Source organism: Passer domesticus, chromosome 11 (genome assembly GCF_036417665.1).
Source record: "Passer domesticus isolate bPasDom1 chromosome 11, bPasDom1.hap1, whole genome shotgun sequence".
Lineage (NCBI taxonomy): Eukaryota > Metazoa > Chordata > Aves > Passeriformes > Passeridae > Passer > Passer domesticus.
The window spans coordinates 23,812,443-23,838,312 of record NC_087484.1 but is presented as its reverse complement, the minus strand read 5'-3'; the positions used below and the strand labels follow the sequence as shown (position 1 = coordinate 23,838,312).

The 25,870-nt window shown below is 41.6% G+C and overlaps 1 protein-coding gene across 5 annotated transcripts in view; it reads left to right on the top strand.

The window, feature by feature from the left end:
- The window catches only part of LOC135309655 (glypican-5-like), a 381,061-nt gene that overhangs the window by 262,141 nt on the left and 93,050 nt on the right, over positions 1-25,870 (top strand). For all 5 annotated transcript variants that reach the window (XM_064435855.1, XM_064435854.1, XM_064435853.1 and 2 more), the window contains one exon: positions 23,556-23,706. In XM_064435855.1, the coding sequence (XP_064291925.1) occupies positions 23,556-23,706 (151 nt within the window). The remainder of the gene's footprint in view (positions 1-23,555; positions 23,707-25,870) is intronic.

Below are 25,870 nucleotides of genomic sequence, written 5' to 3'. Positions count from 1 at the left end.
TTTAGTTACATTCTAATGGAGTCTGGTGGAAATAAAAAATCAGATTAATATTCAGTCAGCAGCTATGAAAGATGTCTCTTTAACTATGTCATAGTTAAAATTTTACTGGCAAAATACGATCAGTGTAAAACTTACTGACTAGCTAAAGTTTTCCAGCAGTTTAAGTAACGACAGACTGTAATCAAGAGGATGCTGAATGATCTTAAAGGAAGAGTGTGCTGGTTCTGCTTAAGAAATAATTTAGTAGTTCAGAGGCTTAGGGTTAGCTTCAAAAAATAGTCAATGCTTTCAGGCCTAAATTTCACACTCCCCAGTAGAGTAGTCCTCTGGAAAATATAGAATTAAAAGAAATAGCATGGCACTGTGTGTAGAGATTGTCCTGATGAGCAAAACAAGAAATTCAGCAAAATGTTGAATGAATATCTTTGCTGGGAAATAGGTTGCCATTAATTTACCATTCTTTATTAAATGATTCCCTCAGGGTTGTTTTGGGTTTGTTTTGGTTTTTTGGGGTTTTTTGTTTTTTTTTTTTTTTTTTGGTCTTTTTTTTGTTTTTTTTTTTTTTTTTTTTTTGTTTTGTTTTTTTGGGGTTTTTTTTGGTTTTTTTTTTTTGTGCAAGGAGTACTCTAAAAATGCCTTTTTTTCATATGGGGAAGCCAACAGGTTTGTAGATGTGTAGGGGCAGATCCTTTCAGGGAAGCAATATAGCCAGACTCACATCAAGAAAGGAGGAGTTGCACTGGGTCTCACTTCCAGATTAATCTGTCACTTCAGAAAGAATGAAGCCCCACAGTGAGTCAAATGAAGAATCAACTACATGGAGGGGATGTTTTGTGCTTTACCTGCCTCACTGAGAGACACCACACTCACCTTTCCCAGGATGGGGCTGGCACTAGTGACACTCCTGAAATAACAGCATCTTCCATTAAAATTTCTGTGTATTGGTTGAGATTCAAGGGAGGAAATCAGCCATGTGTGTATGCAGAGGGTTAAAATTATAAAAATATGCACAGTAGAAGCAGGCGTGAGAAATTCAGCATCTTTGCATAAGAGCCTTGAATGAAGTGAATATCCCTCCAGCTCTGGAATCCAGTGCTTTGATTTTCTTGGATCAGGACATTGGTTTCCTGGAGATAACAGAGCATAACTACTGCTCTGTGTAGGCAGAAACATCAGGATCGCTTTCTAAAATTAAATTCTCTCTTGATTTAATAGATTAATTAATAATAAGGAAAGAGGAAAGCAACAGGAAAATGAAAGAAGCCCCGTGTTGTAGCATACCAAAAATACTAAATCTTCTCAACTGGTTGAGGACTGTTGCGTGATAATTGGCAAAATTATGTACAGTATGATATTTGTGTGCTTTCTTGTCCACCCTCTCTCTCTCTTTCATTCATCAAATTGCCTGCTCAGCCTTCAAATAAATAATTGAAATAGAAAAGCTAAGGCAGATTCCGTAAAAACTCAATGAGCCTTTCAGACTCACAAAAGCTTGAAGTGCTGGAATTTTTTTCCGTGAAAGGGCTAAACATGAAGATCATGAACAAATCATGTTGTCCAGCTAGTGTGAGCTTCAAACACACAGCTGCAGGATCCAGGCAAGTGACATATCTTCAAAGAATAGAGCAGCCTGAGTGATGAAAATCAGCCTGCCAGCCTGCACACATTTACATGAGTGCTTACACTATCAGTCAGGCATTTCCTCTACGCCCCTGGTTTTATTTCATGGGAGCTATCAGGGATTACAAATGGACACTTTACGTTGCATTTCCTCCCAGCTCCCAGGCGTGTGCTGGAGCAGGACTCCGGCACATCCAGGCTCTCTCCTGTCTTGGTGTGTGCCCTTGGGTGGGGGCTCTTTGCAGGGTCAGCAGGACCAGATCTGCAGCTGTGGTGTTTAAAGCCTCTCAGGAGCTCTGCAGGAGCCTGCAGCACAGCCCTCATGGAGCTCTGCTGATGGCTTTTGGGGTTACCTAAAAACAGAAGCCAGACAAAATTAAGGGAATAAAAAGCAGGTATATTTATTGAAGGGCCTTCAGGTATATTCTGGGCAGACAAAGCCCTCTGGGGGCTACACCCAAAAATGGACCATGGCTCACAGGTTTTCACACGTTTATAAACTTGGTCCATTTGCATATTGGGGTTAATCTTCCAAGTACAGCTTCAGGTAATGAAGCCATGTACCCCAAGTTTGCCCTCCCCAACTCACTTTTGTTTCCATCTCTCGAGGGCTGAGGCAGTGAGGTGTCCTTGATTGCCAGGCCTGGAGAGGAATTGTTGTGTCTGCCCAAAATGGGAAAGCAGCAGCTCACACTGTGTATGGACTTTAGAGTTTTCACTAAAGAATTGCAGGATTACAGATACATGAAAAATATAAAAGCTAAAATCCCAAGGCATCAGTTCCCTGCCATGCTAAATGTGCCCACTGGGAGCAGTGCCCACGGGAAGACTCAGGAATGTGACAGGCACAGGTACACATGTTCAGTGTTCCAAGAGCTGCATTGTTATAAACTTCATTGGAGGTGTTGGGCTCCAAGCTGCAGTTCCCTCATGGCTCTCAGCTCTACCCAGCAAGTCCAGCCCATCCTGGTCTTCAGAGTCCCCAAGTGGGGAGGAATCCCTCAGGCAGACCTAAATGCTGGGAGAGCAGCAGGTTCATGAGGAGGAAGAGGCAGTCTGGCTCAGGCTCCTGAAGCCTTGCTGTCACCTGTCCCTCGAGAGCCCCTGAGGCTGTCACAGCTCCTGCTCTGGCCCATGTCCCACAGTGTTGCGGTGGATGCTCCAAGTGTGGGGACACGAGGCTTAACTCCATTTTTCTCAGAAGGCTGATTTATTCTTTTATATATTATATTAAAATACTACATTAATACTATACTAAAAGAACAGAGAGAGAAGAAGGATCAGAAGGCCACAAAGAACTAGAATAGAATAGAATAGAATAGAATAGAATAGAATAGAATAGAATAGAATAGAATAGAATAGAATAGAATGCATAACAAAATCCTGTGACTGCTCACAGCCTTGGCACAGGTGGCTGTGATTGGTCACCAATTGAAAACAATCCACATGGACCAATGGAAGATGCACCTGTTGCATTCCACAGCAGCACACAGTTATTGTTTACATTTCCTTCCTGAGGCTCTCAGCTCCTCAGGACGGGAAAAATCCTAGGAAAGGATTTTTCATAAAATATCATGGCTACACCACAGTGCTCACCACCAGCTGCAGTTCATCTCCTCCAGGAGGGAGTCAGCTAATTCCTTTGCCTGTTGTCACCAGGATGATGAACACGCTTTGCCTCAAGGGGCACAGAGCAGTATCAGGTTTGTGCCACCATCAGGAGCAGGATACTGGGCTGGATGAACTCCTCTCAACCTGGAGGGCCATTTTTATGGCATACTGATCATTTTGATCCTGAGCCAGCTATTCAGCAATTCACTCTGGCTCTGAGGACTTGTAGTACATTATCATACACTTTGAAATTCATGCAGAAAAGATGTGATATTGCAAATATAAATCAGGAGGTGATAATTCTCTTTTGGAAGGTCACGTTACGTGGGGCTGTGCTTTGCGTTCAGGAAGCCTCTATCTTGAAAAGTTTGGTGTGTTTATTATTTTATGAAGAGCAGATGTTGTTTATCTCCTTTTTGTGCTTGACACCTCCATGATTCAGAAGGGTTTTTTTAATTTTCTACTTGGGACAAAAACCTAGCCCTGCAAAGGTGGCCTTGCACTTCTAGACAGCGATATGGGGGATTGTCAGGGGGCAGATTTTGTGGCTGTGCCTGTGTAGTTCCACATTTTCTTGATCCAGCCCTTCCTTCTGCAGGAGTACAGAGGGCAGAGAGGTCCTCGTGGACCTTGATGTGAATGGGAGGAGAGTGCAAGGGTCTGGGCTGTGGCACTCAGGGTGGCCAAGTGTGGTCTCTGCTTATGGAAGGAAGGGGAGAGGAGAGGAAACTTTGGGGCATGGGGGAGAAGCCCATGAAACTTTCTGCATTGTCTGATTGGTACTTGTAAGAGAGATGGAAAAAATCCTCTTCCCTCTGCCACAGGCACTGTGACCTACACAAACTGCAGGAGGTCAGTGCTGTCAGTGCTGAAGGGGGCAGGAGGCAGTGGTGACTGCAGCTCCCTGCCTGCCGCACGACAGGGGTGAGGATAAACCCCACCACTGCAAAGATTAATGCTGCAATAAGAGAGCAAATGCTCTGTAAGTAATTCACACAAGCCATAATGTGTCTTTTGCTTTGTGTCAGTGTCCCCTGAGAGCATTTCCTCCTTAACATCATTTTTTTTCTTCTCTGATTAACTCTCTTACCTGTCCATGCTATACGGTATGGGCACGTTTTTGGACAAGTATTCACAGTACGTTTTAGAATTGCTTAAGAGCTTAACTAAATCCTCCAAGCTCTGTGCACAGCCAGTGATGAAATAATCTGCTTAATTGCACAAATAAATAAAGTAGAAGTTTGGTTTAAAGATTAAGGATGTAAACGATAGGAAACAGTAGATATGTCTGCCAGTCTCTTTCTTTTTAGTGGGTTCTTGTTTCCCCCTCAGTTGTCATGATATTTGTTCTGGTACGGCTCAAATTCCAAGTTTATGTCATCCATTTTAATCATTAGGCCTTGCCCAGTACCCCTGCCCAGTGAGATCACTTTAAAGCACTTTAGTGAGGAGTGAGAGTGGGAGTTGTTCCCACATTTTTTTGGTCACGTCTGCATTTCAGTTGCTTCCAAAACTGTGGTGTCCACAATTTTAACAGTGAGGACATGATCTGAGGGTACTTCTGTCTTCACTCATCTAAACCTGCCGTAATATCAATAGGGAATTTGGCCTTTGGTCAAGATAGATGTCCTGCTTCAGGGTAGGAGTCTTTCCTGAGGATAAAAGCTTTGACTTTAGCAAAAATACTGACAGCAGAGGGTTGTGGACAGGAGCCTGATGGCAGAGACACATCTGTAATGCTCCATCCACCTAATGACACTCAAGCTCTGTGGAACAGTTTGCTGGAAATGAGGTGGAATTGCTGTGGTGTTAGCCTGACATTCCTGGCTGATTAAAGCTTAGGAAAATCAGAGCAAGAGTTCTTAGCTATAATGGGAATGTGCTGCCCAAATGTTAACAAGAAGCCCAGTAGAAACTTAGAAGGAAGGATTCCATAGATGTAGACAGTAAGTTGTGCTCCTCCATGTTTTTATGGAGACGTCATTTTGCATACGGAATGATCTTCTTCACATGCATGCCACTGTCTGTCGTATTAATTTATTCTGGAGAAGCTGGAGCTAACAAGGAAACCATGTCTGAATGTGTTGCTAGAAGACATCAGTTGCCTTTGATGGAAAAAACTGAGTTAAACATAGTGTGCTAAACTGTGAGAAACAAATGTGACGTCTCCACAGAGGAGTGAATGGTTTCCATTAAGCTTGCTAAATCTGTCTTTCTCAGAATACCCAATATAACCTCATACACTCTTGATTTTAACAGACTTTATTATACTGCAACTCAACTACATAAATATAAAGCTAAAATATCTAAAATATTTAACAGATGTGGAACAATAGAGAGACCTCTATGGCATACAGTATGGGATTGGTCCAAATTAAATAGTGATCATGGACCATTAAATATTAAGCTCTGTTCTAGAGGTACATCATTTTTCCTCACCTTCCATTGGCAGTTCTGTCACTTGAACGAGAAATGAAAAAACTCTTGACTAATATGATCTGTGAAAATGAGTAGCCTGAGAGTGGTTAGTTCTGATCTTGCAGGCTGCACTAACTTCCAAAGAGTTAAACAAGATTAAATCATGCCCCCAGTATCAGGTACACCACAATTTAGAAGACACTGTACAGAGGGAATTGTAGTACAAAAAAAAGTTAACAAAGGCAGCAACTCCAGATCAGCACCCCGAGTACTTCCACTCTTTCCTAACTGAATAAAGGGACTTGGAGTAGATGTGAGAAGCAAACTGCAGTGATGGAGGCTGTGCAGGCAGCGAGAGGAGGCAGAATAAAGTATGTGGGCTCAGGTAAAGGGGGAAGAAATAACCCCAGGGTGGTGGGAGAGGGGAATGGAGACATTTGCTTGTGGGAGCACAGCAGGGATGGGATAGATGAGGAGAAGCCCTAGGGTGTTTATCTGGGATTTGTATTACTCATGAGAAGGGTGTGGGAGAAATACAACAGGGAGAAGGGAGACTTCATGAAAATTATAGCAAAATGTGGTTGCTTCAGTCAGTTTCCCTTTCCTTGCAAGTGAGCAGTGACTTGGTCTGCTCTATATTGGCTGTTTATTTTAAGTATTAAATGACTATGGAGATAATATAGGCATGATTTATTACTAGTATTAAATCGACATTTATGAAAGTCTTCTGCTCCAATGGTAGTCCCACCCATGTTGTGACATAAATTCCCATTTTTGATAGAATACTAAGGAGAATTAGGGGTATAATCAACTATTGCTGTGTATTTCCCTGTATCAAGACAATTTAGACACATCTTAAAAATGGGAACTTCTGAGAGAGACCACTAATGTAAAACATCCACTGTAGACCCAAAGAAAGGATACTGAAAACATATGTATGTAGCCCATAGTAACAGTTTATTTGGAGGTAATAAACTGCCTTTTTCTAGAAAGCATTAGAGTAGAGGATCTGTTGAAAGAAAACTCCTGGGCTTCTGGCTAAGGAACAGAAGAAAGATAAAACATAATAAAATAGTAAAACACCACCTTACAATGTTTTATCAACCGTCATCATAACTGTTTTCATTCTTTTGTTAATATTCATTCTTCCATTTCCCATTCTTAAACATTTAAATATCAGTGGCTCTAAATCTGACAGAAGACAAAACATTTCTTCATTAGGAGACAAAGAATAGCTGATCAGCAAAGCACACACCGTGCTGAACACCTTCACAAATAGATCTGAGAGGCACAGCAGATTGCAGCAATTAAACAGTCTCTCAGGCCCTTCAAAACACAGATACCTCAGCTGTGTGCTTCACATTAATCCATCCTCCTTGAAGATTAAATTTGACAAGAAGGTCCTTCATTATGGTTCCATATTGCCATCTCTTTTAACAAAATCCAGATGAAATGAATAAGAATCAGGACACCATGTATTTAAATAATCACAACAAAACTTGCAATGTGTGTTGTCATGGCATAACTGGTGTAAGCCCACATTACCTGGAGTGTAATGTGTCAAATGAAGAGGGGTAAGAGGAAACATGATTTATAAAAATTGGCACAATTAAGCACCATTCCCCTTATTAAAATTGCACTTACTTGTGTGATGTATACATACATTGCAGTGGAGAGGTGAAGAGATCAGATTTGAAAGGAAAAACACAGCATAGAAAACAGGAAAAAACCACCTACCATCTGTATAGCAATAAAAGAACAAAAAGCAGGGGGGATATCTGTTTAATTATTATGATTAATCATGTTTATTACAGACGGAATAAGGGACCAGCTAAGAACAGCCCTCTAAGCTGGTAATAAATCCAAAAGACTAGGCAGTCCCTGCAGAGCTTGCAAATACAGGAGGCCAGGTAAAGCTCTGGGGAGGGTGACAGAGAGCACAACAGAGAGCTTTATGGTGGAGGTGGATCTTAACACAATTCCCACCGTGGCTTTTTGCCCACTTTGCTCTATGAAAAGGCTTGTAGCACCATTCTCTTTGTGTCCCTGTGAGTGCTAGAGGCTGTGTCTCTGTGTTGAGCCCCGCGACAGCACGGGGAGGGCTGGGCACTGGGGAGGGGAAATTTTTTGAGGGATCACCTTGAGTAAAATCAGTGATTTGGTAGTCAGTCATTGAGGACATCAGAGTAATGGGAATGAATAGCCCCGGCCTGCCCCATAACTTACACAGGGAATAGAGGCAGAGGGAGCATTGGTGATGCTGAGCCTTTCCAGCTGCCCGCGGCTGCCCTGCGGGTGTCGGCCCGTGGTTGTAATCACAGCTATCACTACCTGCCTGACAGCAGCAGCCCTGGCCTCGCCTTTGAAGTTAACTGAAGATAGATCCCTTCTTTTTCATGCCTAATTTGGATCAGATGACCAAATACACAGCGCGCTTCTTGCTAGACTTCACGTTATGTTTCAGCAGCTAAATATAGCTGTATTACCTCAGAAATACTTCAAAGACCCAGACCAAACAACTCCCCCAGATAGAGCAGCGGTGCTGGGGTTCTTTGGGGACTGCTGCTCCCTTCCAGTTGGGTCAGAGCCAGCACTGGTTCGTGTGGCTGCTGCCAGAGCAGGCAGGGCTCAGCACAGCCGTGTCTGAGCGCCAGGGAAGGAGGGGAAGCCACAGCGCCAGAAGGGTAACTTCTTCATGGTCTCTTCATGCCATCTCTGCCTTTTGTGATTCATGGTTAGGAAAACGCCCACGGCAGAATCAGGGCTCCGTAATATGATTGCTCAGGCATCAGGTGAGAAGACAAGGGCTAAAAGTGTGTCACTGTTTGCTCAGATCATCCTTTTTGCCATCCCAAGCAATGGTTCCTCCCAGAGCTGTGTGCACACCCGCCCTGGGTCAGAGGTGCCGGGAGCAGGCTGCCGTGCGCTGTGAGGCGACAGTGCCACAGCTCGTCCTTCACTGCAGTGCCGGGGCCTTGCTGGGAAGGAAGACTGACAGGCTCAGTGTTTGCTGCCAGCTCTGAAATCTGGGGCCTCTCACCCTCAGCTCTTTGTTTGGAAGCCACAGCTTATCCCAGGCTGTGTTTTTTCCTGTTGCTGCCTCTCAGGCGCGGCTCAGGGGGAGCAGAGCAGGACTTTGGGGCAGAACCAGGCCTGGGTGCACTCACCCCTCAGCTCTGCCTCAGGGCAGGCAGCAGGGCACGAACCCCACATGGGGTGTTCAGCCAGCACAGTGTCAGCTGTCCTAGAGCCATCTGATGTGGCACTCACATTCTCTGAAAAATCCCTTCGCCCAGGGTTTTTCTCCTGGGAAGCTGAAAGGCAGCGAGAGAGGCCTCAGAGAAAATGAAAACAATTCTTATCTCATTTGCTTCTCCTGTGTTGTGCTCATGTGGAATGTGTTGGAGATTGTTCACCCACAGGTGATTGCTCCATTGGATTCTGTTGTTTTCACTCTTTGGCCAATCAGGGCCAGGCTGTGTCAGAACTCTGGAAAGAGTCACAAGTTTTCATTATTATCTTTTTAGCATTCAGTAAAGTATCTTTTCTGTATTCAGTATACTATAGTATTCTTTAATATAATATAGTATAATAAAGTAATAAATTAGCCTTCTGATAAGATAGGGTCAGATGCATCATTCCTGCCTTCATTAGGGCACTTTGATTAAAATCATCTTACCTTGAAGAACATGAAAATGTTTATGTTACCAAATACACAGCAGGCTTCTTGCTATACTTCATGTTAGTTTCAGCAGCTAAATATAGCTGTATTACCTCAGAAATATTTCAAAGACCCAGACCATGGGTCTGGTCATTTCATGCCTGCTGAAACGTAGCATGAAGTCTAGCAAGAAGCCCGCTGTGTATTTGGTCATCTGATCCAAATTAGGCGTGAATCTGGTCTTTCATGGGACCATGTCCATGGAAATGTATGAGCTTGCCCAGCCCACACTTCTCCCCTACAGCACTGCATTGCTGACAAGCTTGTGAGAAACCACTGCTCACTTTGAAAATTTAAAAAGGTTTATTAAACCTTGACAAAAATACAACAAAGGACTACATAAGGAAAAATTCACAACAGGAGTACCACATGGCCAGTTCATCTTCAAGATGGAAGCTCAGTCCTTTATACCCCTGGGGGTTGCATCAGCCAGCCCTGGCCCCTCCCAGAGTCTGTCAGTCAGCTCTTCTTTGCCATTTATCGGTGGGGATTGCTTTCTTGTATCTTGATTGGAGGTCAGGGGTTGCCATGCCTCACCCCTAAGCACCAAGCTTTTCCATTCCCAGCTCCCCATGCAAGGGGCACACGTGCACACCTTGTACCTGTCCTGGACAGCCCAGGCTGTCTGATGGCAGCAGTGCAGGGGGGAATGGGACCATGGGGAGAACAGAGGACATCTAAACTACAATAACATAACCATACATCACTAAAGCTTCTCTTAATATTCACACAGTAGTCATCCCTTAATTGCGAGAGCCAATCACCTCATTATCCATCTATAACAAACTCGTCTGGGAGTTCCCAGACTGTGGGGAAACTTGCCAGTGGTCAGTGGTGAGATCCCTGGGGTTGAGTCCTTCTTGTTTCCACTGAGAATTCCTGCAGAAAGGAAGATTCTGAGTGGTTCAGTGTGAATTTTTTTGTTTCTTTTTTCTGTTGAGGTCAGGATTAAATCGTGAGATGGTATTTCTTGTTTGGACTCAGATGTTTATTAGTTCTTATTTATATTATAGTCTTACAAGCTGTCAGTTTTGTAGCACTTTGCTAACAAACTACGTAATAGAGTTGTATCTCTTTCTCTACAAGGTCTTTTTAAGGATGTCTAATTAAGAAATTACACCTAAATTATTTCTACTTTTAACTCAATAAAGAACTACTCGTGCCTCGCATTGCAGATTTCTTTATCTAATTACACAATACTACCTAAACCTTGGAAGAAGAAGATGAAGAAGTAAAGAAGGACTACCCTTCACCCCAAAACTTCTATTTTGCTTTATATATATTACTATATTCTAAAACCTTACACTCTTTAAGTTTTCCACCATGTAGTATTACACACTTCTATTCAAACCACACACCCATAATCTCAGTTCTGTCATTCAATTTTGGAAGTTTTCTCCATGGCCTCAGGTCAATGCAGTGCTCTCTTGGGGGTCAGCACAGAAAGTCTGAAATTCTCAGCAGCCAGGGTTCCAACAGTACAGTAGCTGTGAGAGAGCAAAATGAAAAGAAAGGCCAGCCTTGCTCTGCAGAGATCTGAGGCAGGGAAGAGACACAGGCAGGAGGATTGAAGGGTCCTCACAGCCTTCAGTGTCTGCTGGGCAGAGCTGCTGCAGCCCACCAGGGACTGCTCTCCAGGAGAAGAGCTTCCACATGTAAAACCTAGTGAAGCATTCAGGCAGAAGGGACCAAGAGCCCTTGTGCTCAGCTGGATGATGACTGCATTTAGGCAGGAAAGAGGATGATGTTCCATGAGAAGGCAAAAAGAAGAGGGGTGGGTCATGAGTAAGCAGTGAAGAGGAACTGGCAAGAAAGATGAAATACAAATGAAATGGAGGGCATCTTGCTGGGAAGGGGGAAAACAAGATCAGTAGAATGTTTTGTTTTCCACTGACAGTCTTGCACTGGTAATTCTCAGGTCATTTTCCTGGGTTTTCACCTATTCCAAACTAGGTCTTAACAATAATAGAAGCCAGCTGCAGTCCAGAATTCTCTCTGGTCTTTAGCAGAGCTGACATATTTTCTTTGCTCCTTTTGAACACTGCTGGAAATTAGGTAAGATCTACGGAGCTGTAAAAGAGCAGAATCTAATTTAGACCCATCAATGGAGAAAATAGGATGATTGTTTTAATTAAATAAAGAATTACATTTTTGGTGAAATAAAAAATGGAGTGGAGAAATTCAGAAATCTCAGAAGATACATCAGTGAAAATTATTCTATTTGATTAAGTGGGTGCTTAGTCACTTGTCAAGAAAACATTCTGAATTAATAAGTATAAAATAGAAGTGTAAAACATCAGGGCAAGTGATGGTTGCTTGGATGTGCTGAAATGGTTTAAATGAGTCCTGCAGTAAAGTGCTGGTAGCACAAGTGTGCAGCCCTGTTCTGAACATTCCTGTTCTCTCCCAGGAAATATCAGTTCCTTTATATAGTGTGAATGAGAGATAAAGACAGACTTTCAAAGCCACTTTACATCTCTGGTAAATGTGGGCCAGTTCCCAGCTCTGAATTATAGGATATCCAGCACAGGAGAATGCAGTTATCAGTTTCCCCAGTGCACCACGAGAGAGCTTTTGATCTTTGTGATCAGATTATCTTGTTAGTGGCTCTCAAAAGGCAGCAGGAGCAGATGATATTCCGTGAAGACCAATGCATTGACCTTTTTCCACTTACTCTGCATGTTCTGAGCCTGAACAGAATTTAAACCTGGGAGGGAAAAAGCAAAGCTGCATCAGACAAAGAGCTCTTCCTGCACTCCAGAAATTTCACTGCTGGGCTGCCGAGGGCAGTTGGTGGTTTGCCCTCTCGTTGTGTTTGAACCTGGTTTCATAAACAAACACAGTTATGTAATGTGCTCTGCTGTGTCCCTGCCTCTCAGCCTTGCCACTGCTGCTGGACCTTTCCCACTCTTTAGCCAATTTTAATCAAATTTAACAGATCCTGACTTCTGTGGGGAGAGAGACTTGCTGGTAAAAAACACAGGATTGTGAACTCAGTCTTTGTGAGGGCAGAGAACCTCCATGGAAGCTATCAATGAAAAGCCATAGGAAAAACTGTAAGAAAAGTGCTTCAGTGACAGCTGCATCTTGCAGAAGTATATTTTCTTCCCTCTTCCCTTTTTAAATAAAAATGATTTAGCAAAAGCATTCAATCATGTCCTCAGATGTTACCATGAAACCATGGGAGTACAACATCTGGAAAGAGAGTCTTTTCTTCTGTCAGGCTTATGCAACATGAAATGCATTTGTCTGTTCTGTTACAACACTATGCTTTCCCAAACAGAAAAAATCTGAGCTGGCCCTTCATGTGGAATAAACTGGAGCAGCTCCACAGAATTCAGTTTGCTGATTCATAGCAGCACAGGCTCCAATCCTTTATTTTCTCTTTCTTTTCCTGTACATGTGGCACTTTCTAAATAATACAATATATTTATGCTATTTAGGATTTCAGAGAAGCGTGGTGGCCCTGAGACAGTGGGATTATTTTTATATGTGGCTTTGGGTTGCAATGTCATTAAAGCTGGTTAGCTTGTGTAATGAATAATTGGTGATTTAGCTCCCAGCATTGATGCATGCTAAATGGATAACAAACATCATTACCCATCTTCTTTCCATATTTTCCATACTTCATTCCATGTTGTATTTTAGTGCTTCGTTGCTGTGATTTAGTGTGGAGGAGCCTAAGCAGATCCTTGCTTCTGTCATGTTTTAACACGAAATGTCAAATTTGAAGCCTGGGTCTGTTGAGCACTACCAAGAAATGAGAGACTTTGATTGTTCACAAGTCTTTCCAATGAAATGTCAAACTTTTCATAGTATAAAAATGATGTTCTCCAACATAGAGCTTGAAAACAGATAATTATCCAAGAACATGAAACAGAATTAACATGCACTGGAGCATGTCATGAACATTTCCCTCAGCAAATAACAAAGGTAATTGCTGTCAGAGTACAAAGCAAGGAGAAAGGTTGCCTCTGTTCCTCAGACAATTGAGATTGGCCACTGTTTACTCACTTAGCCCATAAAAACATGCAGCCTAGCAGAAGGGTGCCATTCCAGGGCTGATGGAGTGTGACCAGCCTGCTGATTGCAGGCGCTTCTCGTTTCACACTTCCCAAGTCTGATCAGACACAAGGTCCTTGGCTATTATTAGACATCTAAACCCTGATGAGTCAGAGCTCATTTGTAAACCACGTTAAGCCCCAGTAATAATTAATACATTTTTTGAACCACATTTTGACTTCAGGCACAATTAAGAGGCTTCATTCTTAGCCTAGAAGAAAGAATGGACATAATTTGCTAGGTAGACACCATTTTCCCACGTAGAAATCAGAGAAGCAAGGAAAAAACCCCACTCCTAATTGCTAATGGGGGTAGTTCTGGTTTGGGATTTTACAAATCAATTTTCTAATATTAGAAACCAGTGGAGTGTAGAGCTACAGGATAAAAGTGTGGAAGAGACCTCCTAAAATACCACATGCAGCTCACTGGCATCACAGGCAACTCCCCTGGTGCAGCCAGGGCTTGCAAATGCTTGAGAATTTTTGTCCCCACCTTCCTCATGGGAGGCTGCTCCCAGAACTCATCACTCTGGTAGTTAAAATGCTTGTTTCCACCTGTTTTTTTCTGTACTTCTTTTATTCTCAGAGATGTCTGCGTTTAAGGGAAAGGCATAATACCTTTTACCAGCAATAACCAGATTCTCCCAGTCATCTTTCTGCATGGTCTTCTCAGGCTCTTTGTGTATTTTACTAACTAAAATATAGGATAGTTTATATATATATAATATTTTATATATTTAAAATAGTATAATATAGTGTATATATAGTTAATATAGTATATTTTTGTATAATATTTTATATTAAAACATTTTATATAATATATAGTATATTTTATATAAGTAGTATATCTTAGTATATTTTATCTATACAACACTTGGAATTTGGGCCGTGCTGTAGTGAATATCGTGCACAGAGATCTGAGAGGGAAGCAAGAGCCCACTGAAAAAAGCCAGACATACCTACAATTTCTTAATCTTTAAACCTAACTTCTGGGGTTTTTATATAATTCTCGCTACCTTGTGGGCACTCGCAGCAGCCCTCTGCCTCTGAAACTGTTGCATCAAACAGACCCTCTCCCAAGTAATGAACTATTTTGAAGGGTAAAAGGTCTTTTGTAAGCAGGTTGTATTTTTGGAAAAAAGCACACTATGCCATCTAAAGAGGTTTTTTTCCCCGAAGTGAACTACTTTGAAGAATCCAAAGTCTTTTGTAAGCAACTACTGCCTATTCCTCACCAGTAATTATGTTTATGTTACATTTTTATTAGCAAATATTACAATTTTATTGCAATTGTTTACCTCTTTTTTTACCTTAACAAGATGCAGACAGTCTTCAGTGTAACATGACAGATTTTTTTGCCATATGCTCTATTTTCAAACAACATGTACTGCAGCTTAAAAAGCCAGTTACGTTTTTGGGCAACACTGGGCTACATTTTCTGTCTGAAGGTGAAATTCACACCTGTGGCAGGGACTAACCCAATATCTACATCTGAGTTAGGCATGTTAGGTACCAGATCAGAAGGATCTTCTTTGATGCATCACAAAATACCAAAAAGTTACAGCCCAACACCAAGACCAGACATCAAGGAGAGGTGTCTGCTGCTTCCTTGCTCCAATTGACTTGCTGAATTTAAATCAGATTTTCTTTCTTTTCTTTAGACATCTGTTTAAGCACATTATTAACCGGAATAAGTATTTTTTTTAACTTGTGCTCATTTTGCAATCAGTCACAATTAGTGCTTTTTGGGTGACATTTTACCCAAACTGCTACTATGAAGCTCTTGCTAATAGTGTAAAATTCTGTGAGTGCACATTCTTGTTGCTCCTTCACAGTGAAATCAGTAAATATGAGAACATTTGTAGCTGGTGTAATTTAATTCAGTGAATATTGAGCTGCTTCTGGTGCTAGCAGTCTCCTGGCTCACCTTGGATAAGCAGCTGGAAAACAGAAACCTTAAACTGCAAAAGTAGAAGCATTAATAGGGCAGCGTAACAAAGTGAATCTCTAAAAACCATCTTTAGATTCCTGCTGAAACATTTGTAATCCAACCAGGAAGAAAGAAATGCTTTTTGCTCCTCTGCTCTGGAGTATGGATCTGCAGTTGAATGTCCAGGAAATCAGAGAGACTCAGCCAGGCTGGAGGAAGGACTCAGAAGAAATGAAAAGTAGTCAAAGATAAGTGAAAGTGTGGATTTGTAGGTATCCAGTGTGTCACCTGGCAATAAAAACATCAGGAAGAGGTTAATGAGTCAATCTGCATAAACCAGGAGAGTAAAAAGGAATCACAGGTAGAGACAGATGTGGGCAAATACAAAGCCTCAATGACAGAGGATGGAAAGTATGTGTGGAGAAGCTAGGGCTATAAAATTAGGAGGGAAACATAGAGAAAATAAAGGAATGTTTGCAAGAAACTTCCAGTGAAACCATAAGAATCTAAAGCCATTGTAGGAATACAGATGCTGTTTCTGAAAGCAGTAATTTAGTGATTTGATGTGAATAAAAGCAAGTCAAAACAAATCAAAACACCAATTCCAACATCTTTTTGGCTTAAAAAGATGGATAAAATCAGAAAACAAGTCCTGACCTTCCCAGAAAATGTACAGCTCCTACTGGAGATGCTCAGAAACTGTGGGAAGGTTGGTCAAATAATCAAAATACTTGGAACAAAATAATCCTAGAATGAAGCAGAAGATGAAAAACAACATGGAAAAGATATTAGAAGCAGCTGTGTCATTTGCCCTACCACATGCAGTGGTCCCAAAGAAACTTTCTGTCCCTGTGTCCCTCCTGCTGCAGGACCTGTAAGCCTGTCCTGCTCAACCAGAAACTGGTGCAGTTTATCCAAAAGGTGGCTCTATGGGGAGCTGCAATGTCCCAAACCAATACAGAGAGGGTAGGATTATTCTGAGAAACTTGATGGGAGAACAAATAAGAAAAACCTGGGGGAAAAAATTGCTAAAAATGGAAAAAGAACTTCGAAATTTCTGTGGAGATACACTAAGGCAGAGGGCAAAAGAAGGTGTTGGCCCCTCTGGCATTCACATTTTCTGAAAAATCCCTTTGCCCAGGATTTCACTCCTGGGACGTGAAAAGCCTCAGAGAAAAAGGAAAACAATTCTTATCTCATTTGCTTCTCCTGTGTTGTGCTCATGTGGAATGTGTTTGGAGATTGTTTACCCACAGGTGATTGTTCCATTGGATTCTGCTGGGAGTTGTTTTCACTCTTTGGCCAATCAGGGCCAGGCTGTGTCAGGACTCTGGAGAGAGTCACGAGTTTTCATTATTAACTTTTTAGCCTTCTGTAAGTATCCTTTCTGCATTCTTTAGTATAGTATTCTTTAATATAATATAGTACCATAGAGTAATAAATTAGCCTTCTGAGAGCATGGGGTCAATTCATCATTCCTCCCTGCCACGAGGGCACCCCACAAATACACCAGGGCCCCACTTTCTGAGACTTGCACTTAGCATGTTTCCATGTGCCTCAAGAGAGCCTTCCCTTCAGTGCATATAAAATGTGTACTATTCTAGGAGCATAGGCACAGACAATAACTACAAATATCAGTGTATGTAAATGTGAGGTGCTTAGGCTGGGGAGAAAACCACAGAACAAAGGAATTTACCAGTGTTGGTCCAGTTCCTGAGCTGAAAAGGTCTGCTCTGGAGGGAAGTGGATAAAATTCCAAAGCCATTGTCAGCCCGTAAGTGTGCCCCACAAATTATGTATAGCTGTTCATTTTAATTATTGTAATGTGTCCAGGTGACTAGTGAAACAGGATGTAATGAAAGGTTATTGGAAGGATCTGAATAAACAGCAGAAGGAGGGCTGGGGGTGTTGGTTGCTGCAGAAGGTTGGATGTCTGTTCCCTTCTGTTAAAAAGGGGATTTTGGAGCTTTTTTGGAACTACCAGTGAGCTGAAAAATCGTTTATTTCCACAGTGCTGCTAGTAGGCAGCTGTTCATGGTGACAGCAGGAGAAACCTCCTTGAGCTGTACTACTTCCTGAAGAAACTAGAAGGGGATAATTCATCAGGCCTCTTTGGGTTTCTGTGAAATAGAGACAAAGGAAGAATGAACCAAGGAAAATGTCTGACAAAATTGAAGCTAAATAAGTTTATTTTCCTTACTTAAGTTGTAATAGATGAGTGCTAGATAATATGAAAAGAAGAAAAGAAAGCAACTGCCAAATGCTTTTATAAAGGAGATAAGGGCATATGTGGAGGAAAATGAGCCATAAATGTTATCTCAGAGAGGTCCCTCTTGGAATAAGCATATATATGGCAGTTATGTCTAAAATTTGTTATGTTGCTATTGTTTTGTGAAATGACAGAACATCTGTTCAGTCACAAGGCACCAGTAAAATGCAGCTTTATGCCTAAAGCAGTATGTCAGTTCCTAACAAAAAATGTATATAACAGGCCAAAAACAAAGGCACATTGTCTCTTCCAGTTGTAGTCATTTCTGACCTAATAATGGTTTAGAAAGGATTTTTTATTTTTATTTTTAAAGAAATGAATGGGAGGATTGAGTCATTTATGGCTCTTTTCAAGATGAGGCTTTGTGTATTATTTGTGCATAAGCTGGCAAAACCTTTGTCTCTGCAAATCATATTTATGTCACTAAAGCACTTTTAAAAAGGCAGCTACTTATAAGTACCTTGAGAAAAAAATATGCTAAGCTTACAGTTTTTAAATGCAGTGTACAATCAGCTGTTTTTTCCTCCCACTGGAAACACCAGAGAATGATAGGTGTGCTCACATGGCGAGTGGACACAAGTCACATTTCACCTCAGAGCTGGCTCCTCAGAAGGAAAAAGCATTCACAGTGCAATCTGTCATGTAGAAAACTAATTACCAAATCCCTCTGGAACAATTATTCTATGGAATTTCTCTCTGAATATTCCAAGCACACAACTTCTAAGTGGCTTTATTCAAAGAGAATATTTTCATTGTTGTGTGTTCACTGACCTGAGAAGTCTGAAACTGTGGTGTAAAATAAACTTTTAAAACCTATTTTCTGATAAAATGGGGTTATTATCCTACAGCTTGAAGTCATACACATACATATATGATGCAAATAGACTGATCAATGAAACAGATAGAAATTGGCACCTTTTTCTACAATGGCTTTCATGGAGTGAAGCAGTTACTATTTCATTAAGGTGTGGAAGTATTCAAGTGGAGCATGGCTTCATGAAAAACCTTGATAATGAATTTGTACTCTGCCACACCTGTGTTGAGTGGGAGAATTAGGGTTAGACTTGTGGAGAGCTCAGGGGTTGTGTGTCAGGGGCTCTTTGAAGCCTCTGAAGTCTGAAGGACTCTTTCATGTGACTGGGAATGTGTGTGCTACATCATGAAGTATTAATAGGGGAGAAAGACAGGAGCCACTCTCCTATGAATTCTTTCTTCTCCAGAAAACCTTATGTCAGCGGAACATGGGGTTTTTTTAATGTCATTTAAGGTTGGGACCTTTGCTGGAATAAATAAAATCCATGCAGCAGAGTCATCTGTGTCTGACTCACAGCTGAATGGTAATATGTGATTTTTGCTTTCAGCTGAGTCAGATACAGACACTAAAACTTCCCCACAGAAGCAGTATATAGTTTCTCAGAAGCCCTTCAGAGGTTTATGTACCTGATCCAAAGCTTATTGCAGATGGGAAAATTCCTGATTTGAGTTAGTTTCCAGTTGGACTGTACAAATCTTATTGATCTATTTATATAACCTTTTCAAGAGGGAAAAAAATTCTTTCACATATAGCGAAAACTTGAAGACTTAATTTTTAAGCCGTTAAGATTGCAGTATTCCCTGGAATCTTAGGCAGCAGGTATCTTGTGCTTTTTGAAGGTAAAGGCACAAGCTCCAGGGCCCAGCCTGAAATTCATTGCAATTATTTAACTGAGGCATCAATTCTCAGAACAGGGCACTGCCAGGCAGGAGCTGTTGTGCAGAGTTGCCAGAGTGGCTGGATGGCACCATTTGTCAGCTGGCAGGGAAAGAGCCACCAAAATAAGGCCTTTTAAGAGTGGCTCTTAAGCAGTGATAGAAATGCCCCATCTGAGTCCAATCTGTACTCCCCAGTGTTAAATAGGGACAAGGCACTCTGGTTCTCCCCACAGCCATCCAGGGAAGCAGGAGGATTTGTGCTTGGTGGCAGCAGCCTGGAGAATTGTTCAAGGTTTCTAACCGATCTGTGTCTGCCAGGCTGTCTCTGAAGATGACCTTGAACCTTCAGGTGACCTCCAGCTTCTCTGCTGGAGACCTTGCAGTTCCACAGCCACAGAGCAGCAGGCATTCCCTGCCCACAGCCAACCCCTGGGACCAGAGAGGAAAAAGTGGTGGCTAATGTTTTCCATTATGGTCTTCTAAAGCTCCACCATCCCAGTCCATCCTGATGCAGTCAGTGCTATTTTCACAGAATCACAGAATGATCTAGGTTGGAAAAGACCTTTAAGGTCATCTAGTCCAACCTATGCCCTAAGACCGCCTCACCAACTAAACCATAGCACTGAGTGCCATGTCCAGGCTTTTTTAAACACCTCCAGGGTGCAGTCTCAGGCCTTTGAGACAGGTTTCTGTTACACTGTGAAAAAGGAGGCTGGAACATGCTGCCATAAGCTTTGCTATTGCCCTGAAACACTGATCTCACTGGAGTCCTGTGGCAGTAGCCAAAGGAGAGCTGTGCCTTCAGAATGTGGAAAAGTTAAGGATTCTGGGTCACAAGTCACTGAGAAAAGGTGACATTGCCTTTCTGCAGGGATGCTTGGTGTGTCTGGAGCTAAAATGGCTACATTACCTCATCTCCTGGAATGAGTTGTTCATAGATAAAGCATTACTGATGTACAGTCAGGCTCTGGTCCATTGCTCTGGGTGAGCCACAGGACATAAAAGCCCTGTTGTGAAGAGGCTGGGAAAGGGTATCCAAGGTGAAAAGGGTTGGTAGGTCACACCTGAGCTGATGTAAAGTGATAATGGTGAACATAGATATCAGTTCTCAGGGTAATTTGGTGGCCCCTCTCTGCTAGCAAGCCAAGGAAGGGCTGGATGCACCTTCAGAGATACAGAGGAGACTCAGCTCCAGTGTGCCATTCACATTCTCTGAACATGATTCCTTCGCCCAGGGTTTTTCTCCTGGGAAGCTGAAAGGCAGTGAGAGGCCTCAGAGAAGAGGAAAACCATTCTTACCTCATTTGCTTCTCCTGTGTTGTGCTCATGTGGAATGTGGTTGGAGATTGTTTACCCACAGGTGATTGTTCCATTGGATTCTGCTGGGAGTTGTTTTCACTCTTTGGCCAGTCAGGGCCAGGCTGTGTCAGGACTCTGGAGAGAGTCACAAGTCTTTATTATTATCTTTTTAGCATTCAGTAAGTATCCTTTCTGTATTCTTAAGTATAGTATAGTATTCTTTAATATAATATAGTATAATAAAGTAATAAATTAACCTTCTGATAAGATGGAGTCCTCCTCATAATTTCTTCCTTCTTCAGTGGCCTTGCATTTACAATACTCCAGCTCCTCTCTTGCTGCAGTGAAGGCACCAGAACCCAGAAATGCTGCAGTGCACCATGCTGGAAAGCTCAGCTTCCTCCTTGGAGCTGAGGCCCATTTAGTTCAAGTATTGCTTGTCTTGAGCAGAGGTCAGGATTTGAGCCACGGGCAATGAATGAAATCAGATCTTTGCAAAGGAAGAGTGCCTTAACAGGCAGTAAACATTTCTGCTCTGACTTGCAAACAGTCATTAAAAGCCTTTATTAAATTCTGCGTCTGTTCTGTTTGCCACTTAGCCATTTCTTTTCATTCTGAAGAATTATAACTAAGAATGGATGAGTCTTTTCTAATATGACCAGGACACAATAAATTTGTAAAAGAACTGAGTTATCTTTCTCCCTCATAGGCAAAATTTTCCAATTGTTTAACAAAAATGCTGTTTTGTGTTGCTGTGACATCAGTCTTTATGGCTGTGAATACCAAGGCTCAACATTAAGCAACTTGTTTATAAAAACCAGACATGCAGTAACAATTAGAGAGTGTTCAACGTGCCTCCCCACTCAAGTCCATACCCTCTCCTCCCACTTACTGATCTTCCCACTGCACTCTGCAGTTATTTGTGTCTTCAGAAGGAGCAAACTGAGCTCTTCAGTGAAAGGGTGCAGAATTTCCTGAGTTCTGCCTTGTACAAGATGGCATCTGTTGTTCCACAGAACCAGATCTCTGCTCCAAGCGTTCGTCTGCCCCGGAGTGGAGGATGGCAGCTCCAGCACCTGAAGAAGGAGATTGTGACACAAAGCTTCCCACTACACAGAAACTGCTGCACCCACCACCATCCTTTCAGCCCAGTTAATACAGTTGTGTTAGCCCTGTGCTCCAGTTCACCCACAGCTCCCAGAACAGCTCCTTTGTAGTGTTTGAATCTCCAGAGTTTTACATTTCCAGGTGCATTTTGCTCAGTACCAAGAACAATCAGTCCTCTGGGATGAAGCAGATCACAAAGCCTGAAATGGGTCTGGAGTACTTTAGGAGTACTTCGGGAGGGAGATACTTGTTCTGAAGGGTGTTGGATAGATCCACTGCAGAGGCTTTGAGAGCAGTACAGTCTTTCCATTTGGTCAGAGCTCCTCAGGTGTGGGGGAGAGGTTCAGGCTTCTGCTGGACCATCCTTGCTTGATGAATATTTGCCTCATAACATAATTGATTAGTCTAAGCCATTTGGGTTTGGTTTTTTTCTTTCCCCCAGGTAGTGCTGCTCTTGGTGTGATCTGCATGGGCTGGGTTTAGATTCACTCACAAGGAAATGGGATTTTTTATTTTTTTGGAACAACCAGTGAGCTGAAAAGTCATTTATTTCCACAGTGCTACTAGTAGGCAGCTGTTCATTATGACAGCAGGAGAAAGAGTTATCTAAACATCAAAAAGCTGAGTGTTGGGGGTTAAATATGTTGTTAGAACAAGCATGACCTGGTGTGATAGATTCAGATTTATTTTAGAAAAGGTTTTCTTATTCTATGCTCAGTCCTGGAAATATTTCAAGTGAAATCTGATGAACAACTTGCAGTTGAACAGACATCTTAAATGGCAGCATCTTAAAAGTTACATCCAGGGGCAAGGTTTTAAGGTGACCGAGCCCATCATGAAAAGTAGCAAATGCCCTCAGCTGTGAAGTTTGTCATGGTCTTCAACTATAAATCCCTCAAAACGAGTACTTGGACAGCTAGCAGATTGTTAACAAGTGTTCCCCAAACTGTGCTTGGCAAAGGAAAAGCTGTATGTGGGAACCCTGGTTGCTGAGAATTTCAGACTTTCTGTGCTGACAGGCAGTGACCCCCAAGAGAACACTGCATTGACCTGAGGCCATGGAGAAGGCTTCCAAAATTGAATGACAGCACTGGGATTGTGGGTGTATGGTTTGAATAGAAGTGTGTGATATCACAGGGTGGAAAATTTAGAGTTTAAGGTTTTAGAATATAGTAATATCTATAAAGCAAGATGGAGGTTTTAGGGCAGAGTCTGGTCCTTCTTCTTCACTTCTTCTCCATGAGTTTGGGTGGTTGTGTGTAACTGGATAAAAAAGTCCCCATTGTGAGTCAAGGCTGGTTGGTTATTGGGTGAAAAGTAAAAATAATGTAGGTGTCATTTCTTAATTGGACAGTTTATCCTTAAAAGGACTTCTAGAGAGAGAGATGGGGCTCCATTTTTAGTTTACTAGAGTGAAGTGCTGCAGAACTCAGGGTTTGTGAAACTGTAACATGGATAAGAACTAATAAACATCTGAGTCCAAACAATAAATTCCATCTCACACATTTAATCCTGACTCTGGCAGAAAAGAAGCAAAGACTCCCCAGCTGTAGGAACAGCACTCCCTGTGGTGGTGCTGGTAGATGTGATGTTTTCAATTAAAAGTTTGATAAGTGCCCCTGGACATCTACACTGCAGAACATTTGGTTGCATACTCTGTTATTGCAGAATATTTGAATGCCATTGCCAGAAACAGCCCCCAACTTGAGGAGCTGCTCTTGAAAGTGCATGAGAGAGTGTTTGTTGCTGTATAAACCAGATGGATGCCAGGGGTGGGAGCTGTGTGAACACTCTGACCATGGTTGCTTTGTCACTCTTCCATTTCAGCTGGATGCTGAGAAGGCAAAGTTGAAGCTGGAGAGATGGGGTCCCCGGGATGCTGGCAGTGGGGCTGGAAGGAGTGAGGACATGGAGTCAAGTGGAGACTGTGATGATGAGGATGGCTGCCAAGGATCCGGGGACAGGATGCACACGGCAGGTAAACACAGCTTCTCTAGGCACTTGGAGAGCTTTGAAATTCCTGTGTCACAATTAGGTGGACAGAGCTAAGACACTGCTTGAATTGCTGTCAAAATCCTACTAAATTCAAAGGATTTGAATCTTAATCTGTGAAGAGCTGCAGTTAGAATGATACAGAGAGTAACCCAATATAATTTAACACTTGGCATACAGATAAAAGACTTTATATAGAGTGAATAATGTCTGCAGTGAAATCTGGATCACAGGAATGCTGAAGAGTCTTCCTATATAATGTGGGCCCTTCAGATAAATAGAAAATTGGTAACCTTATAGAGTATGCTAAGTGTTAACATAAACATTTATTTATTGCAAAACCATACTGAAGGATAACCCAGAGTTGGCTCAATGTATATATTCTTAAAAAAAAAAACATAAGGAATACTGTGGGGTTTTTCCTTAGTGGTGAGCTGCTGGTTAAATGAAATTTCTTGATAGTCTCAGACATTGCATTCTGCAATATTTATTCATTAAATTACTTGGATAATATGTCATCAAGTGTAGAATCAGCTTCAATATCTTACCAACTTCCACCAACATGCTGGCAATATAATATGTAGTTAAATTCTTTCAGTAACTTAATAAAAAGTTAGATGTTTCTAAATACTTGATATTATTGATTTACCTCATCTCTAAGTTCTGATTCATTTTACCTCATCAAAATGTAAGTGGTTTAATTTACCATACTGTAAATATAATGTGGGTTGGATGTGTAAATACAGGAAATACAGGTATGAGAGTGCTGAAAACAATGGTCATTGGGATGGCTGGAGCTCAGGTAGGTTTAAAACTGCTGTTTGGTTCTGCTGAGATCAACAAATGCCTTTTCCTTGTCCCTCTGCCACTGAGTGGAGAGGGGGAGGAGGTGTCTCATACTCAGATAAGATTTGCAAACATGCTGTGATCAGCTTGTGGTCAAGACTTCAGCTGTCCCTGTTGTGAATATTTGTTCAAGAAAATCAACCTTAAAGATGTACTTTGGACTGTGTGCAATGTGTTATAGGTAATTGCAGTACCAGCTTATAAATACCTGAATTTTAGTCTGCATTGATGACCTGTGTGATGAGGGTATAATCATATAGGGACACTGGTTTTAAAAATTGTTAAGTAATTACAACTGACAGATCAAGCAGAGGTTTTCACCATCTACTCACCAATATTTTTGAACAAAGGAACTTGGATACAATGCTATTTTAAAACTCTTTGCTTAACTTTTTAATTGTTTACTGTATTTCATCCATAAGTAAAGAAAATACTTGTAGAGGTTTTAGACCCCAGGGATTTAGGAAGATAAATACTGTAATATGATTTCCTCTCTGTGTGGAGTAATAGAAACAAAAGCCAGGTGCTTGGTAGTCTTCAATGAACAATCAAACTGTTAGTACACCCTTTGGGGAGGATATGTATCCATGCTTCCATGGACAGTAGTGGAGTTAAAAAATAAAAACTTGAATGCTTTCAAGACTTGACTTTCATCTGGCTTTAATAATGGAAAGCTACTTAATATTACTTTTTCTCCTCTTTTGCAGTCTATTTAATTAAAATATTTTATGCTGATATCATCCTGGATTTAAAAGAATTATATTTATATAACTGTCTGTTTCAGAATTTAGCAGGGTGTATATCCAATTAAAAAGGTAGTGACAATAAATTTTAGAAAATGGTATTGATTCATAACAGAAGAATAAGTATTTCATTGTGTGACAATAGTAATGCTCTATCATAATTAGCTTTAAAATATTGTACTGTATACAAGCCACTAGCAGTAAATCTCTTTTCCATATCTGGATACAATTAAGAGATAAAATGCAGTAATCTCATTATGGAGCTGCTTTGCTTTAATAGAATGTTAAAGAAAAACAAACATCAGATTAGTTGAATTTCCCCTTGCTGCATGTCTGTGAGATGATGTTGGCAGTTGCACAGCCTGTGAACTTGTATTTCCTAAGCTTTAAACTCATCCAGTCTATCTACCCATGGTTTTGTGGAAGTGGAACATGACAGCATTGCCTGTTCCCTGCTTGCCTGGAAATTGGGTGGTGAATTGGCTCTAAAGCCAAATCCCAAATCTCTGGTTTGAAGGGTGGTGAAGTCAGTGGGAATGTCCTCACAGGTGTCAGTGAGAC